At 40.7% G+C, this 15796-nt stretch overlaps 2 protein-coding genes across 7 annotated transcripts in view; one reads left to right on the top strand and one right to left on the bottom strand.

Moving 5' to 3' along the window:
• The window catches only part of LOC110978381 (cation channel sperm-associated auxiliary subunit beta-like), a 66823-nt gene that overhangs the window by 41776 nt on the left and 9251 nt on the right, over positions 1-15796 (bottom strand). The window lies entirely within an intron of this gene.
• LOC110978382 (microfibril-associated glycoprotein 4-like) lies at positions 1975-14938 on the top strand. Its single transcript, XM_022233336.2, has 3 exons — positions 1975-2315; positions 10756-11026; positions 12250-14938. Exons 1-3 carry the CDS (start codon positions 2313-2315, stop codon positions 12927-12929), a joined length of 954 nt encoding a protein of 317 aa, XP_022089028.1. The 5' UTR covers positions 1975-2312; the 3' UTR covers positions 12930-14938.

Here is a 15796-nt window from a genome sequence, read left to right as displayed (position 1 = left end):
AGTTCGGACCTTTTATACACTTTTCAAAGAAAGAGAAATATCCCAACCCATTGTGCCTTTCATTATAAAAATTGTGGGGAGGGTGGCAATTGCCCTGTTGCCCCCCCCCATTAGGATTATTTATGTTGGTGTTATCAGGCGTTGGGCTATGATTTGCAAAATACCAGTACATGTACAAGTATTTATGGGGAGGTACCTTTCTAGCCCTCCCCACACCCAGTTTCTGAGCGTGCTCAGTCTGTCAGTCATCTCAACGGCACTCTCACCATCTGCAGTATGTCAATGATGAAGGGGGGGGGCATATCACCAGACCTCCCACCATACACTCTCATGCTGACCTCAACCACTAATGTGTCACTTATGATTGAAAGCAAGGGGAACGTTAATGGAAGTGCAAATGAACTTTGCTTGTAACCTCTTGAAAGGTGCAAAGGGTGAGGGAACGTGTTCATGTACTACATGCATAAAAGACTAGGAAGAGAAATCAGGACAGGCAAGCTTTGGTGTAGACAAGAGTTCATTAGTGGGGATCAAATTCAAAGACATATTCAAAGCTGGAAAATCATGTTTTGACAAAAGTTTCTTGCCAAAGCTGATACATTTTTTCACTCCCAAAACTGGGTCTCAACAAAGGTTTCACGAGGGGTTTAGTAATTGTATTACAAGGCTCTCATCTTGCCGAGTACCACTAGTCATGGAGGAATAAAAAACCTCCATGCACTAGTAACAGAGAAATAGGGTGGGGTCAGAAGGGTGCCCGCCCACAGAGGACAAGTGGCAGGTTCTCTGGCCATTACTAGGCTCCTTCTAGTATGGACAAACATCCTTGCATCAATGCCTGGCATCATCAGATCAGATTGCGCTGGCTGAACTGTTTTTAGTTTCCTGTTGTGCTCCCAGAACCTATCACCTCCCACCCGTAACCCAAGATTCCAATGATTGATGAGGCTGGTACTTTCCAGAATATCAGGAGATCAACACTGATTTACAACCACAGATTACTGGCCACACAGCATGATCTGTGACCAAGCTGATATGATGACTGCATCTGGTTAGCCTGCTGTGCTAAAATAAAATCTGAGAAAAAATCTGCTCTTTCTTTCCCAGTAAATTAGGAAACTGCAAATTGAACTTGACAACAATTTGCCATCATTGAATAACTGACTTAAAAATATTGATGTCATAAACTACCGGTACTTTTGCCTTTACAGCAAACAGCATAACTTTGCTATTAAAGATTCTCAATACAATTGAGGAGGCACTGATTTCACTAACAAACCTTTGACTCTCAGACTGATATAATTTTGATTTAAGACCTCCAAACTGACACAACTGGAACACCCACACTCAAGACTTGATTTCTAAACTTAATGATGAAGGTTGTCAATAAAAATTCCTTTCTCAAGTTCCTTACAATTTCTAATAAATTAACATTTCTGATAAAGAAAAAACATGTCTACCATCAGGATCACTTCTCCATTAACTATTGCACATTCCTTACAGAAATCCTAAAATGAACAGGCCAAGAGGACTTTTCTTCATTACTGTATCTAAGCAACTACATCAGTCTCTATCCTATAAAATTTTTCATTTATGCATAAACTTGAGTTGATGTACAAGTAATTAAACACCCAAAAGCATGGAAAAAAGTAACCACCCCCTTTTACAAGTGCAAAACAAGGATTTTCAACAAACAATTGTGGTTTAAATGCATAGGCAGATTATACATGTACATGTACACCAAGGCAGTGTGTGCATCAGCTGGAAATAAAAATCAATCAACTTGTCATGCATGACATCAAAGCTGCTTATCACTCCAACTCCATCTCTGACTTCTGATTGGCTAAGAGCTCCACACACAGCTCCATCAATTGACCAATCATGCAGGCTGCCAGTGACTGGAGTAGTGAAAAGGGGGGCGTGTCTCCAGACACATGCTTTATTGGACTTTTGAAAGGTGAGACACAGCGCACCAAATTATTTCTTCTCTTTAGGAATTATCCCAGTGATAAGCCAGGGCACAACATCGGCTGGATCCAGTTTTCAGAACCTCTCTTGGACAATAACAGTTATCTCCATACAACACACCGAATAGGTTTCCACGTGGTATTTCTACTGAAGATCTGATCAGTGAGGCTACTGGAATATATACAGCTTTCCAGCTGCTGTAAATTTTGAGTGGAAAGAGATATAAACTGAGCAACTGTACCATGTGAGTGAGTGCTCACAGCCACTGCTCTGAACGCGGACAATTTCATCCACAAATCTTGCAAGTGTTGTTTTGTGAAGAAAAGCAGGGATTTTGTTTAATCATGGTAAGTACCTTAAGCACGTATTTTATATTTAATTTGTCTAGGTCCATTTTACTCAAATATAATTGCTGGACAAGTAATTTTCAGGGTGTCCACATATTTACTTTTTTCACCCCAAAACCACTTAATTATGAAATCATTTGTGATGCACGATATGATGGAAATTTGATTCTTTTTTCTTCCTGCACAGAACAAATTTTACAGCTCACTTCCCTCTCAGAAAATAAAAGTTATAAAACCATTCAAAGAAATCTGTACTGCTTTTTAATGTTTAACTGACAAGTTCTGTAATCTGCTCTTGCTTTATGTAGTAATTCACAACTACCCCATCTATTTCACTGAGGCTCAACAAAATGTCTGAAGTCCTACTGTAATATGTCAAAGAAAGGTAAATGAACATGCGTAGTTGAAAAAAGGGATAAAATTCGTCTACAAGCTTGTCAACAGTCATGAATAACAACACCTGTTTAGACTTCTCCACAAATTAGCGAATGCCACAACACCGTGGAAGCTGTGTAACATTCCCTGACAATCAACAGTTCTAACCCGGCCTTGCTGTGGTTGCAGTCAATGGGTCATGGGTCCAACTCCCGCTGTGGCCTGTGAACTCCCTCAGGCCCCAAGTCCCAATTTGTACGAATGTCAACATGTTATTATGCCACAGTTTAGTGGGCCACATTACGTTTAATATCGTGTAATAAGCTTCAAGTTGCTATCACAGGTGCTGAACATTCTCCAATAAAATTGCAATAAAATGTAATTTCTTTTCCCTCGGTGGGTACTCAAGCTTGAGTTCAACTCCTTGTTCATATACTTGAAACTGGGCTGAAGGAAAGTACAGTTTCACTTTGGGGGGCACAAAGGATCAAATATACAATCTATTCAATTGACACTATTGTTCAAGTGTGAGAATGTTTTGGGGGGGGTATGCTAGAGTTGACGTTCTTTGGTATTTTTGAGACATTAGCCTGTCTACGGCAATATTTTCCCCTTGAAATTCCAGCTCAGGGAGAAAAAAGTCTCCAAAGTTTGTGAGCAAGTCGTAGACAACTGGGTACGTGTACAGTAGGTGACGCCTACTGATGTATGGGGAGAAGCCAACCCAGTCAATGTCTCAGCAGGAGGTGGGGGGCGATGAGGCGTAGGTGGGATTAGATTCCATGGCAGCAACCTGAGGGGTTTGGCACAGGTGATGAGCCAACACCCAGGCAAGATATGGACCACAGGTGGGTGTTATCTGCTCAGCACACTCTGACTGTCAGAAGTATGGTACATCATAGGATGGGGGGGGGTTGTAAAGCACATGCTCACATCAATCAACAATATTTACTATGCCTAGTTACTCAAAACTTGCCCTATGCCTTGACTTAATGTTTATGCTTATAACACCCCCTACAAAAAGTCAGACTTCCACACACAGGTATCTGCAGGTCAAAGCAGTCCATTGTTACTTACAAGGCTGGGCCGATATTAATCTTCTTGACACAGGCAAAATGCCAGTGAACTGTACATGTCTACATTAATTTACCTACTTCCATTAGATAGAAACCTTTTGGGGGGAACTCTGGTCTTATGCATGTACATGTAATACATGGAAATGCTGTATTCCTGCTTCACCCTTGCAGGATACTACACAACACCTGTTTACATGGATGTTTACATGTATGTCTGAAATGGTGATACAATGTATGATGTCGGTCTACAATAGCTGTATGATTGAATGGCTGTTCTACTTTCCATGATCAGTTTGCAAACACTGCGATTAGAACAAAAAAGTGTACACAATGTAGATGCATTATCCACATTCAGGCATTTATGCTGATCTGACCCTGAAAAACATGAGGGAGGAGGGAGGGAGGGGCCGATTTCCCCACAACACCCATTTTTGTGTTGCACTTTGCCTTCTGGATGTTGGAACATCAATGCCAATTAAAATCTTTTGAACGGTTTTGAATGTGGGTGGCAAAACGTGGGCACTTTCCAACTCACTGAGGAAAAAACCAACTAAAAATGCTACTCAACACATGGACGGTAGTGTGATCTATGAATGGTACCTACCAAGCTCTTTATACAACTAGACTGGAACTATGTAAAATGTTGAAAATGAATGGCTTTAAACTGAATTTCTAAAATATCTATCATTGGACAGATGCTGGATCTGATGAGGAGGATGGCGACAGAGGGTTTCCTTTAAGCTTAAGAAAGCTAATCTCAGTTCCTTACAGGATTATAGGAACTTCCTATTAAATTTGGTTGTCTCTACAGTCTCTAAGTATGACGTAACGCGACTTTACCTTAGTTAATGACTTGCAGTGATGTTGCTGAAGGAAAGTACAACTTGCAGAAGCCAACTTTAGCTTCTAACTGAATAGGAACTTCCAATTAAACATAAACCATTAGGAGTCCAGGTTGTGACGTAACACTGCAGAAGTTCTTCCTGTGAATGTGATATACATTGTACATTTACAACTTGAACATCACTTAAATACTGTAAGTTGTTTCTGAAATGTGGAACAGTCAATAATGGATCAACATCTTGCTGTACACTTGATCTGTAAAGCGTGGGGATCAGTCAATTGCATGGACAGTCACCATGTAATACCTACAAAGTGCATTGCTACTCAGTTCAATATGGGCTGTTTTTATACCACATTCCGTCTCTTGTTAATGCCAACTTCATTCTTGACGTCAGTTTCATGTCAGATCCAATCAAGAGCACAGGGCTTGCTTGGTCATGGTTTTCAGAACTCCCATCCTCGTTAAAATCACCATGCGGTAGTCATCCCTCCTCTTTATGCCATTATCACAGTGCGTGGTAGTAATGTACAAAGTCAGAAGCTTGGAAGATTTTCGGAAAGGGCTATCAATATCAATTTAAAAAGATATGCGATGATGAACTTTACAGGGACACCGGAAAGAGTTTATTACTGAAGCAAATGAACTAATTGGAACCTCATTTTCAAGTAATCTACCATTAGCCCCTTTGCCCTACAGACTGATTATTTTCTGAATCAAGCGAAGCATTTATTTAATTTTCAGCAACCTTGACAAGATGAGCATGGGGGAATCACAATAGTACACGTTCCCTTAGCGGACTGAATGAAAGAGTAACCATGACATCCATAAACAAGTACATCATTTTACATGTTGCTACAGGATGGTACTGTATCCAGACACCAGCTCTCAGTGGAACTCACGAACCATTAAAAATAAGTTTCACGCTAACAGTTTTTAATGCACAGCCGGGGTTTATCACTCATGCACTCTAAAAGAAGGGGACTTGAAAATTAAAGTCAAGCCTCTCACTTTAAATCAGAACAGCTACTTGCCAAAAGGGAACCCCGCAAAAATTGGTAAAAAGCTGCTGAAATATATGAAACTTTGCTGGTAAATATGCTCAGTTTATGCTAATGCTCTGAAAACAAGTACAATGCACATAATGTTATTCCTTGACAGATGGCCTTCGTCACTGCTGCAGTATCTTAAAGAATCTTGCAGAATTCCCAAGGGAGCCTTCAATCACAAAATGTTACAAAACACTGTCAGTAACCTTTATAGCAACCAGCTGATAAGTGTAACATGCTGCTGGGAGATGAGGGAATTAACAAGAAACCTTCACATCACTCACCATCTTAGCTCATCGTTTTTGGCGCAGATAGGTTTCAAAGATGCATGGATGCAATCACAATGAGACAGCACTTTCTATTTGATTGTTGTGGTCATTTGTCAGCTGGTCAGTTGTTGTGGTCAAATCTAATCAGGAAGTGGCCCATGGACACAAGACCCAACCGGTCTTGAGTCACCTAGGCCCTTTACTCATAGACCCATTAATTGAACACCCTTCAACACTTCCATCTCTTGAGAGTTTAATAGACCTACAGTTGTACAATGTAACCCACTATTCAGAAAGCCTGTTGATAAATTCACAGAAGTCTTCAGGATCAGATACTCGTAATTTGTTGTTGAGTGTGTGTCTAAATTTTTGAAATATCACTGGAAAAGGAAGTTTTTTCTGTACTGAGCAACAGAAAGACTTTGAAAGACACGGCTGAAAATCATTTCCTTGTAAGAGCTAGTAACCTGTTCTCCTTTAACTGAACAATAACCTCAATATTACCTCAGCACATAATTTAAAAGTTGGAGGGAATTTTCCACAAACAAGGCAGTCAACTACTGATTGTACACATGGGTGGAGCCAGGTGAGGGCCAACAGGGGCAAGTTGATTTTGACATAGTGAGAGAAAGGCAGTTTATTATTTTTATTATTTTTGGGGGGTCTTTATTTCATTTCCCTTCCTCCTTAGAGTGTGTAAAAAGCCCCAAATGCAGCCTCACCCTTCAGAAAGGCCACAAAAGGCTACGCTTGCAAAAAAATTCCAAACATTTTGGCCCCTCCCCCAAAACAAGTTTAGCCCCCCTCCAAAAACATTTTGAATCTGAATCCAACCTTGATTGCAGGCTGAAAAAAAAATAGCCTGCATAAATTGTATTCTTGAAAAGTACATGTACATTCTTGAACACAGTACATACCTATACTTCCAGAAAACAGAAAGGAATTAGACAAGGGTCCAATCAAGCAAAAAGAACTACTAGCTAGGGCCGCCAGGGCAACCTCATCTAGGTGTAGCTTGATGTTCTATATCCAGCCATTCATTCTCAGTTTAGATTCAACCAGGTACTTTAATAAACAACCTGCTGGGCTTTAATGTTACCCTCAAGATAAACCTTGAGCAATACTATCCTCCTGTTAATGGATGGTACCCAGCCCTGGCTGCCTCACTGTGTCTGCTGTTATATTGCACCTCGCTAGTGAGTCAATGTCAAGTGCTGCCAGTTGACAGCCAGAGAGAACGGCGCCTTGATGACAAGCATGCAGTGACCCTGGTTGGGTTTTAATAAGGCATGGAGGATGGCGTGTGGTCTGGTGAAAAAGATCCACCTGGGGGTACCAGACAGCCAATTGGCCCAGGCTCTGCCCTGGACCATATATGCTGCCAGCTAGCTATGCATCAAGCTGGGGGCACATGCAAGCAAGCAGGCCCTCAATAAATCACTCGAGGGGAACAGGCTTAGAAATTAGCAGAGCTAACCATGGCTTTGCCATGTACCAAGGGGAACAGTGTTCTTCACTGACACAGGCTATCATTCCAGGGGAGGGGAACAAGATTGCAAATCTGACTAACATAAGCTTTGTCATCAATGGAGAATGGGCTCCGTCTACAGTGTAGGGTTTGACTTTTGGAAGTAGAGAGGGGCCGCTGGAGTGAATAGACACAAGCTTTGGGATTAGCTTACAATCTGCATCACCAATTCTATTCCACAAAGAATGATGGCATCATCATGCCAACAATGTCTCCAATTACATACAAGATGCTGGTTGTGATAAGATTCACATGGACGCAGGAGTGATCTGACCGTATTTGTGCAGCACCTCATCAAGTTATTTTAAATTTCTTAGACATATTTACTTTCCACTGTATTGTATGTGAAGCTCCAGAATTTGTTAGATAGATGATTTCAGAGTCAATTCGTTCACAAGCTCTAAAGCTGATGAATGAACTTTGTAATGTACAATGTGCACCAATTGTAGCATGAGCTCTCTGTCACAGTTTTCAATCAACCCAAGTTCTGTTAAACCCGGTGATTGTGAGATTTATGTTGAAATCAACCCTAAAACCTGCTAGAGTGAGGTAGTGTTTTCCCCTTGAAGGTTGGCGCAGTTCAGCTGCTCGTGGGATGAAAGAAGGAACCTCACCCACAGGAAACAACTAGAGTACTTGTACATGTACATTGGCTTTGTTTGTGGGAAGTCCTGAAATGATGCCAGCATCTCTAGGCCAGGATGTCCGACAAAAGGATCTGGGGCAGACAAGAGAGCTCACTGTTCTTGCAAGGCTCAGACAATGGTGATGCTGTAGATGACAGATTATCTACGTACATGGAATCTCCTTTGATGTTATCAGGTCTTGGCTGGGGGAGGGATCATCTGGGACAACTTTTTTATCTCCTTCATGCTAGACTTGTATGGCTGTACAAGTGATGAAAACCAGCATAGGCTTATCTAATTTGATCAGGGGAAAAAACGAAGTTACACAAACAATGAAGAAATTACTGACAACAAATGCAGATTATAGAAAACATTATCGACAGTTTGAGCTAAAACTTAAAACCTACCGGTAACTGCAGCTTTTATAAAGCCTAATCATTTTGGTAAGTATACAGAATATTCACATTTGCTAGAAATCTGCGTACCACTGATCACACCAGGGGTACAGTAACTGATGAAAATGGCTCACTGACCACAATTGAAAAAAGCCTCCATATGAATTGCCCAGGATGTCAGCTGACACAGCAACAAGACTAGCTCTTCTTCACTTCTATAAACTTGAATCAGACCGGTTTCCTCCTTAAAAAAGCAACCTTCCCTGAGGCAGGTATCGGGCGTAACCATCTTCCTACACAACAGCCACCTGCTGTGTTTACCAGGGAAAAGTCATACTGCCCTGGGGACAGGTGACCCTAGATTAATTGGAGCTTCCTGAATTCACCACAGCCACTTCCCTGTGATTTCCACCTTGATTATCTCAGGTGTATCAAGTACAACAGTTTGTCATACCTGTCCATTCACTGGACATTTTTTCTCAAATCTTAGATTTGTCCCATTTCAGCTATACAATCATTCATACTTAGCATAAGGGCAAACAAGAATACAATTATGTGATACCAGATCAAATATTAACACTCAGAATGCACCAAAGTTGAACACACATGTACCAGTATTACAACTCAAGCAAATTTCACAGCAAATGTTTAGTGATATTACATGTAAGTCTGCTTCACTTTTTTCACATTCACTTGAAGTATAAAATGGCCATTAGGCTTTCATTTTATTAATTTATTCCTGGAGCTAAGATCTGCTTGCTCTGGTGTAGCTGCATTTTCTGCAGAAAAAACAAACTAAAACGAATCACAAAGCCATTCACTATAAGGCCCAAGTTTGGAATATTTTCTTTTGGTTCTGTTTGTTAACACTTCAAACTGAATCTTGAGCTTGACACAGAGTCAAAGATGGGAAAAAAGGCTATTTGAAATGTACAAGCCTCCATTCATCTACCAGTAGCATTGCTCACGGTTTTCAGCCATTGGATGATCCAACTTAGTGAAGATACTTGTAGTGAGGACATTCAAGATATGATGGATAAACCATCATGCTTTCTTTAACAAGAACAGTTTTGCTGGAGTGAATGGTAAACTGAAAGTCTGAGTTTCGGGTTTAAATCCAGCAAGTCAGCTGTTGCCGGGTATTTTAATTTTATTATGTTAAAGTGGAACTCTTTACCTATGGGAAATGAAAATGTTTGGAAATGTTCTACCAACATATTCAACATTAGAGGTTTAGCAGTTAGAAACGCGGTGGCAAAGTCATAACATCAGTTTCATAACATCTTCTTTGGAGTCTCAGACACATCTGGTAACTCTCAGAATAATGCCAAGCCTCATTAACCTGTAACACACTGAAACATGTCCATAACTGCCACTTGCTATAATTGAAATAGGCTAAGAATTCACTACGACAGAGGAGGATGACAATCTTCTGCCGTGTAAAAGGAGCTGTAGACAGCTGATGCATGTCCCTCAGCAAGTCTCAGTGATTCAACTTGAACACACAACTCCCTCTTGATATTCCCAACTTCCCCATATACCCTAAAATCATATGGGCCCAATTGCAGCCTGGGAAATGATGGATTGTGGGGAAAAAAGAGAACAAATATGAAGACATTGCAGAAGAAAAAATATCTTTGAATTAAATAATCTGTCAGTCATGATGACAGGACAATAGAGGGATGTTTGTAAAAATGAATGACAATTTCAGTGAAGGGTTGCAGAAGGAAAATTTCAATTATTCAAATTTCAAGGTACAAGAAAACAGGTGTACATTGGTTATTATATTGTAAGATTGTTAAAGTGCACATTCCACATCAGTCAATTGCATTTTTGAAAAAAAAAAGCCTCGCAGGAACAAATTAATGAAAGTGAGAGAATGTTATACAATCTGGAAGGTTACAACCCACTGATTGAAAGGTACTAGATAACGACTCACCAAAGAAACTACCACTAGCCACTCAGGCAGTAAGCATGGCATTAGTCCAAATTACTTCTATCATTTCCAATATTCATCAAGCCATCTTCTTATCTGACAGACATGACAGATAAAGGAACACTGACAAACATCATCAATTGGTGACATATCAATATGAGGTTTTGTTCTTGTTATATCTGTGCTTACTCGACTTGGAGGAGACTTGAAACCCCTTCCACTGCTTGATGGTGTGGGTGTCTCATTACTCAGCCAATGAACTTGCCAGGGTTGAGAAAAAGTACATTACCCCACAGAAACCAAACATGAGTCACTCCATTGCTTTCACCAAACTCTTCATTTCAGAGGGCCCAGTCCACTGCAGGCCAAACCATGTTGGTACTGGTAGCTGCTCTGCTCTGCGCAGCCCTCGTTGGAGGCAAACCATCGAGTAGACGAAGACTCCAGGAGCTGGACAATGAGATCAGCGGTGAAACCAGCGGTCTGGTGCACCAACTGATGGACAAGGTGCAAGGACTTGCTGATGAGGTTGAAGAACTGAAAAGACGACAGCAGGAGCTGTTGAAGAGGGAGTACGGGCCAGCGGAGATACTGGACGAGCCCATTACAAAGATTGGTAAGACAATCATCAACCAGTGACGGAACTTTTCTCGCTGATACTGACAATGAACGAGTTGCCTCAGTGTTACCCTTCCCTATTGTATCTAGAAATCATTCCAACATACATGTAGGTCATCTCATCAGCAGCATGAGTGACTTATTCAAACTCAATAAGCACCTCCAATCTTGCAGGAAGTCAGTTTGTCAGTTACACCACGGAGTGACGTATCGCCGCACTACGAACTGACGTATCTTGTGCACAAAGTCTATGGACGGTACGTCACTTTGTGGTGAAACCGACGATTTACAGTACTTCTCAGTAGGAACAGACAATCACTGTCAAGTGCCTATTGCTCATGGGCACAACTTCTGTGCACAAAGTCTACAGAGTTACTACACAAAACCCATCAGCTGCTCCATGAACCCACTGGTCATACATTGTAGGATGTGTGTTCAAGTCCCTCCTAGAGTCTACCGGTACATGTAGTTACAAAAAAAGTTCATCCAAAATAGGAAAGTTTGAAATCTGTGATTGGAATGAAAACTGTCAGTTCAGAATAAGAGCTGAAGGAGATGACTCAGGCCGGACATCTCCAAATTTGGTAACTCATCCTCTTGCCTTGTCACATCCATTTATTTTTACGGGTTTAACTGAAAAAATTGTCATTTCAAAGAGCAATTTCAACTTTATTTGTAACCGTCAGGGAAAAATCAATCCTCTAGCCTGTCAATGAGATAATTTCCCATCATTTTTTAGATTTCTGATGCCTACACTAAATCTCTGATGATTTGACACTCATAAAGCTGACATATCAAGGAACTGGATCAAATTAACACATTCCTGTTTTAAAACGTTGAACAGTCTGGAATGGAAATGTCTTGTCAGTTTTCTCTCCCTTCAAGTAGCAAGCCTGGAGGACTCCAGCCTTCAGTGTTGATAGCTTTATGGAGTGCCGGAAGGAATAATAAAATCAAACATGACCTTGGCCTGCATTTGATTTAAAAACAAAGAATTAAAAAAAAAACCTTTCTCACAATGCTAACAAGATCGGGTCAAAGAAAAAAATTTGTGTGGCCACAGCAATTTCAAATTTCAAACACATTTTATGAAGAAAAAATGTACAGTGTAAAACATCCAATGACCACTCAAAAGACCCAAACCATCCAAAAGTAATTATATTTTTACAGGAGCAAAATGCACAGTGACAGCCATACATGTATTCTCATTTTATTCAACAGTTGGGCCAACTCCTCTGGATTGTCAAGAAGCTATGATACGTCAGCCATTGGCCGAGAGTGGCTTATACTATATCAAACCACGGGGCCTGTTTGAACCAATCCCTGTCTACTGCGATATGGAGACAGACGGCGGCGGCTGGACACTCTTTCAACGTCGCCAAGACGGCTCCGAAGATTTCAACCGCAACTGGCATCTTTACACCCGTGGCTTCGGCTCCCTGATGGGCGAGTTCTGGCTGGGGAATGAGTTCATTCACATCCTGACCAAGCAATATAACTACAAACTGCGAGTGGAGCTGACGGGCTGGGAGGGACAGCATCTGTATGCCGAGTACTCCAACTTTGCCATCGGCGCCCAACGCACCTCCTTCAAGCTGCGACTGGGCAAGTTCCTTGGAGGCAATGCCACAGATGCACTCAGCTACCATAGCAAGAAGCCCTTCACCACAATAGACAACGACAATGATGACAGTGACAGTATCAACTGTGCAGTGGTACACAATGGGGGCTGGTGGTTCAAGAGTTGCGATCGCTCCAACTTGAACGGCCTGTATTATCACAGTCCACAGTATATGTATCAAGGGGATTGGGATGACGGAATTGAATGGAAGGAAACAGAGGGAAATGTGCCATTCTACTCCTACAAAGCCACTGAGATGAAGGTCAGACGAATGGACTAAAAACGGGTTGAATATGCAATACACTGGCATTTTTCTGCAAACTGTACCTCAACTAAATGGTCCAGTCGACAAACCCCTCAACCCGAAGCCAAACATTGGGGCAAACACAATCAATGTGATTGGCTAACCACTGTGCACAGTGGCTCACTCCAAGCAAGACTGATATGATATATTTATTGGAAAGGCAACCTAAACTGAGAAGCACAGAAAGATGTTGATGTCTTCATCAATAAGAATGTCTCCAATTACCCATATTGAACATTTACACTTGAGATCATTTCTTTATTACCTGACCAATACTCACAGATCAATCACTCTCTGAGCGATGAGGCTCAATGCAGTAATATTCTGGATGCTAGATATTCATTGATTGCCTCAAAATCCCTGAATTTCTGCAGGTTTGGAGTTTCATTCATAAGACGTGGAAAGGGTAATGAGTCATTGCTCAATGCGATATCTGTGGATCTCTCTTCGTAATAGCATTTTAATCACCGGAATGAGTGCACGTTAAGTCATCCGATGATGATCATTTAGTTTGACAAGTTTTTTCACCAGTCATCACATTTATGAATTCCGGAAAGCTGCGATGTTAGGAAGTCCAAATTTTGGTTGCACTATAACTCCATAATTCCATTGCTTTTCCTTGAGTCTATACTTGTGATAAGTCAAAAGTACATGGAATTAAAGGATACCAAAAATTAAGGCTAACGCACAGCTGTCAAAACTAATGCAGGAATTTCTGAGGAAATGCTTAAAAGATTTCTTTGGATGATTAATATATGCCACACAAACAGACCTCCTTTCTTCAAAAGCCTCTTCAAGTTCTGGGATAACTATATTGTTGAGTGTCTAAAAACGTTCATTAACCCTAACCCCTAGGGTGTGATTTGGGACTGTTATGGCTATATACCGGTGCTTCAGTAAAGTTCTCTAGCGCAACAAGATTTCCTCAGTTTTTGTGATTTCTTTTCAGGCCAAACCAAGGGTGGATGTAGAACTGAACTTTCAGCCCATGAACATTTCGTTCCTTCGAGAACCACCACTATTGTATATTTTGTATATGTGGAGGCACTTGGCCATTCAAGATTTAGTGTCAACAAGACAAAGTGGAAAAAATCAGATGTAGAATTATGCAGTGTAGTTACTTGTTCATTGTCCGGACTAATGACAGATTCTTCCAGCTTTTTTGGCTGAGGGAAATTCAGAAACAACCACATGTATAAAGGTCCTAAGTCTCACTGATAAGATCCTGACCCGACATATGGTATGATATCATAATATAGTCGGACAATTTTTCATTATTTCAAAGAGGCCTTACTTATTTGTCTATTTTCAGTCAAAGGAATGCAGTATCCATTAACTACACACTATTAAAAGTTTGAAAATATTATATAATATAGACCTACATGTAATATTTCACTATATCCTTTGCTGTAAATATAGATACATGTATGTGAGCTTGCTGTATATAGCGCTTTTGCATATTTTATGTCTAACCAATGTATCAGCTATGCTGAATGATATGTTCCAGGAGATTTGTTAAACGTAGACCTAGATGTACATGTAGTTTGTGGAAATATAATCACTCTAGCAATATTTATTACAACTACCTTTAATTTAGAAACATGTAGTCTGTAGTTTACAATGAAAACGGAAATGGTCAAAGTCTCTGAAAGTGGTAAAAAAATTATGTCAAAACCTGATACCTTGGAACTGCTGCTGGATATTTACTTGAGAAAACAAACCCCCAAAAATAAGGAAGTGAAAGGGAGACCAAATTTTCTGAAAGAGGCTTCTTGCTCCTTGAATGTAATATGAAATGAGCCGCCTACTCCCTCAGATTCAGCTCCGTCCCCGGAATTGTTTCAAACAGCTATTCAGCTATTCTGAATCCTACCCTTCACGATGTTACATAAAAAACTAGTGTTGTTGAAACTTGAAAATTCATTGAAGTCTTACGGCCAGTTTTGTAAATAAAACAAATATACCGGTACCGGTACAAACTGTAATTAATCATTTCTCTCAGAGTACATTTCTTACATTGGAGATGACACAGGTAGAACATTCTTTCAACATGCACCTCTAAAATTTGTGGATGGGGGGAGAGTGGCGGGGCTTGGAGGAAGTCTTGGTAAACTGAGCCAATTGTAGAGACACTTACAAAATGTCCCCCCCTGTCCATTTCTTTCCAACAATTAATGGCCTGACTCTCAAAAGACAGACTTGAGTGAAGAATTGATCAGTGACCTTGATGTCATATCACTGGTCTGCAGTTACTCAGCACATTTAAAATGCAACGTTGGGAGTCACCATGTTCAAGAAGCAATCAATTTTTTTTTATGATTTCCTTGGCACTTGCCACGGACAGACTCACGGAGAGAACCTTAAGCCAACCAATTTAAACAGTCCACACTGCAACAAATAGAATTCTCCTGTCAATCAGTCATGGCTGGTGCATATGAGTAATCATTGCGAAATGTGAGCACTTCAGTTTCATTTCCTGCATGCTTACTCCCCTCAGTGTCCTGACTTAGGGATGAAAAACTGGCAGGTGGGATGGCTTAACCAATTAACTCCCTGAAATATGTCAGCTGATTACCGCCTTTGATTTGAGTCACATGACGCTCTGTCCAAGGAAATTTTCTGAAACTCCTTCTAATGGTGATGAATATATTATACTCAGAAGAAGCTTTGAAGTGATCTGTTCAAATGTTCTGGTCTACTCGGCCTAGCTCTCGATGTTGAACCTCACAGAAATTTTCTCATTTAAATTTCCAATCCTCCGTGCCACAAGGCCGGCAGAAGGCACCATGCAACAAAGGCTTATTTCCCCTGAGGTATTTCTGGATTGAACTTTCAAACAGTGC

Source organism: Acanthaster planci, linkage group LG11, assembly GCF_054643075.1.
Source record: "Acanthaster planci isolate LZ-2023a linkage group LG11, COTS_SCS, whole genome shotgun sequence".
Classification (NCBI taxonomy): domain Eukaryota; kingdom Metazoa; phylum Echinodermata; class Asteroidea; order Valvatida; family Acanthasteridae; genus Acanthaster; species Acanthaster planci.
The sequence above is the reverse complement of the archived record's forward strand: the minus strand, read 5'-3'. Positions and strand labels throughout refer to the sequence as shown.

Coding starts and splice junctions, on each gene's coding strand:
- LOC110978382 (XM_022233336.2), top strand. Junction 11,027..12,249: donor CGAGCCCATTACAAAGATTG/GTAAGACAATCA, acceptor TTTATTCAACAG/TTGGGCCAACTCCTCTGGAT.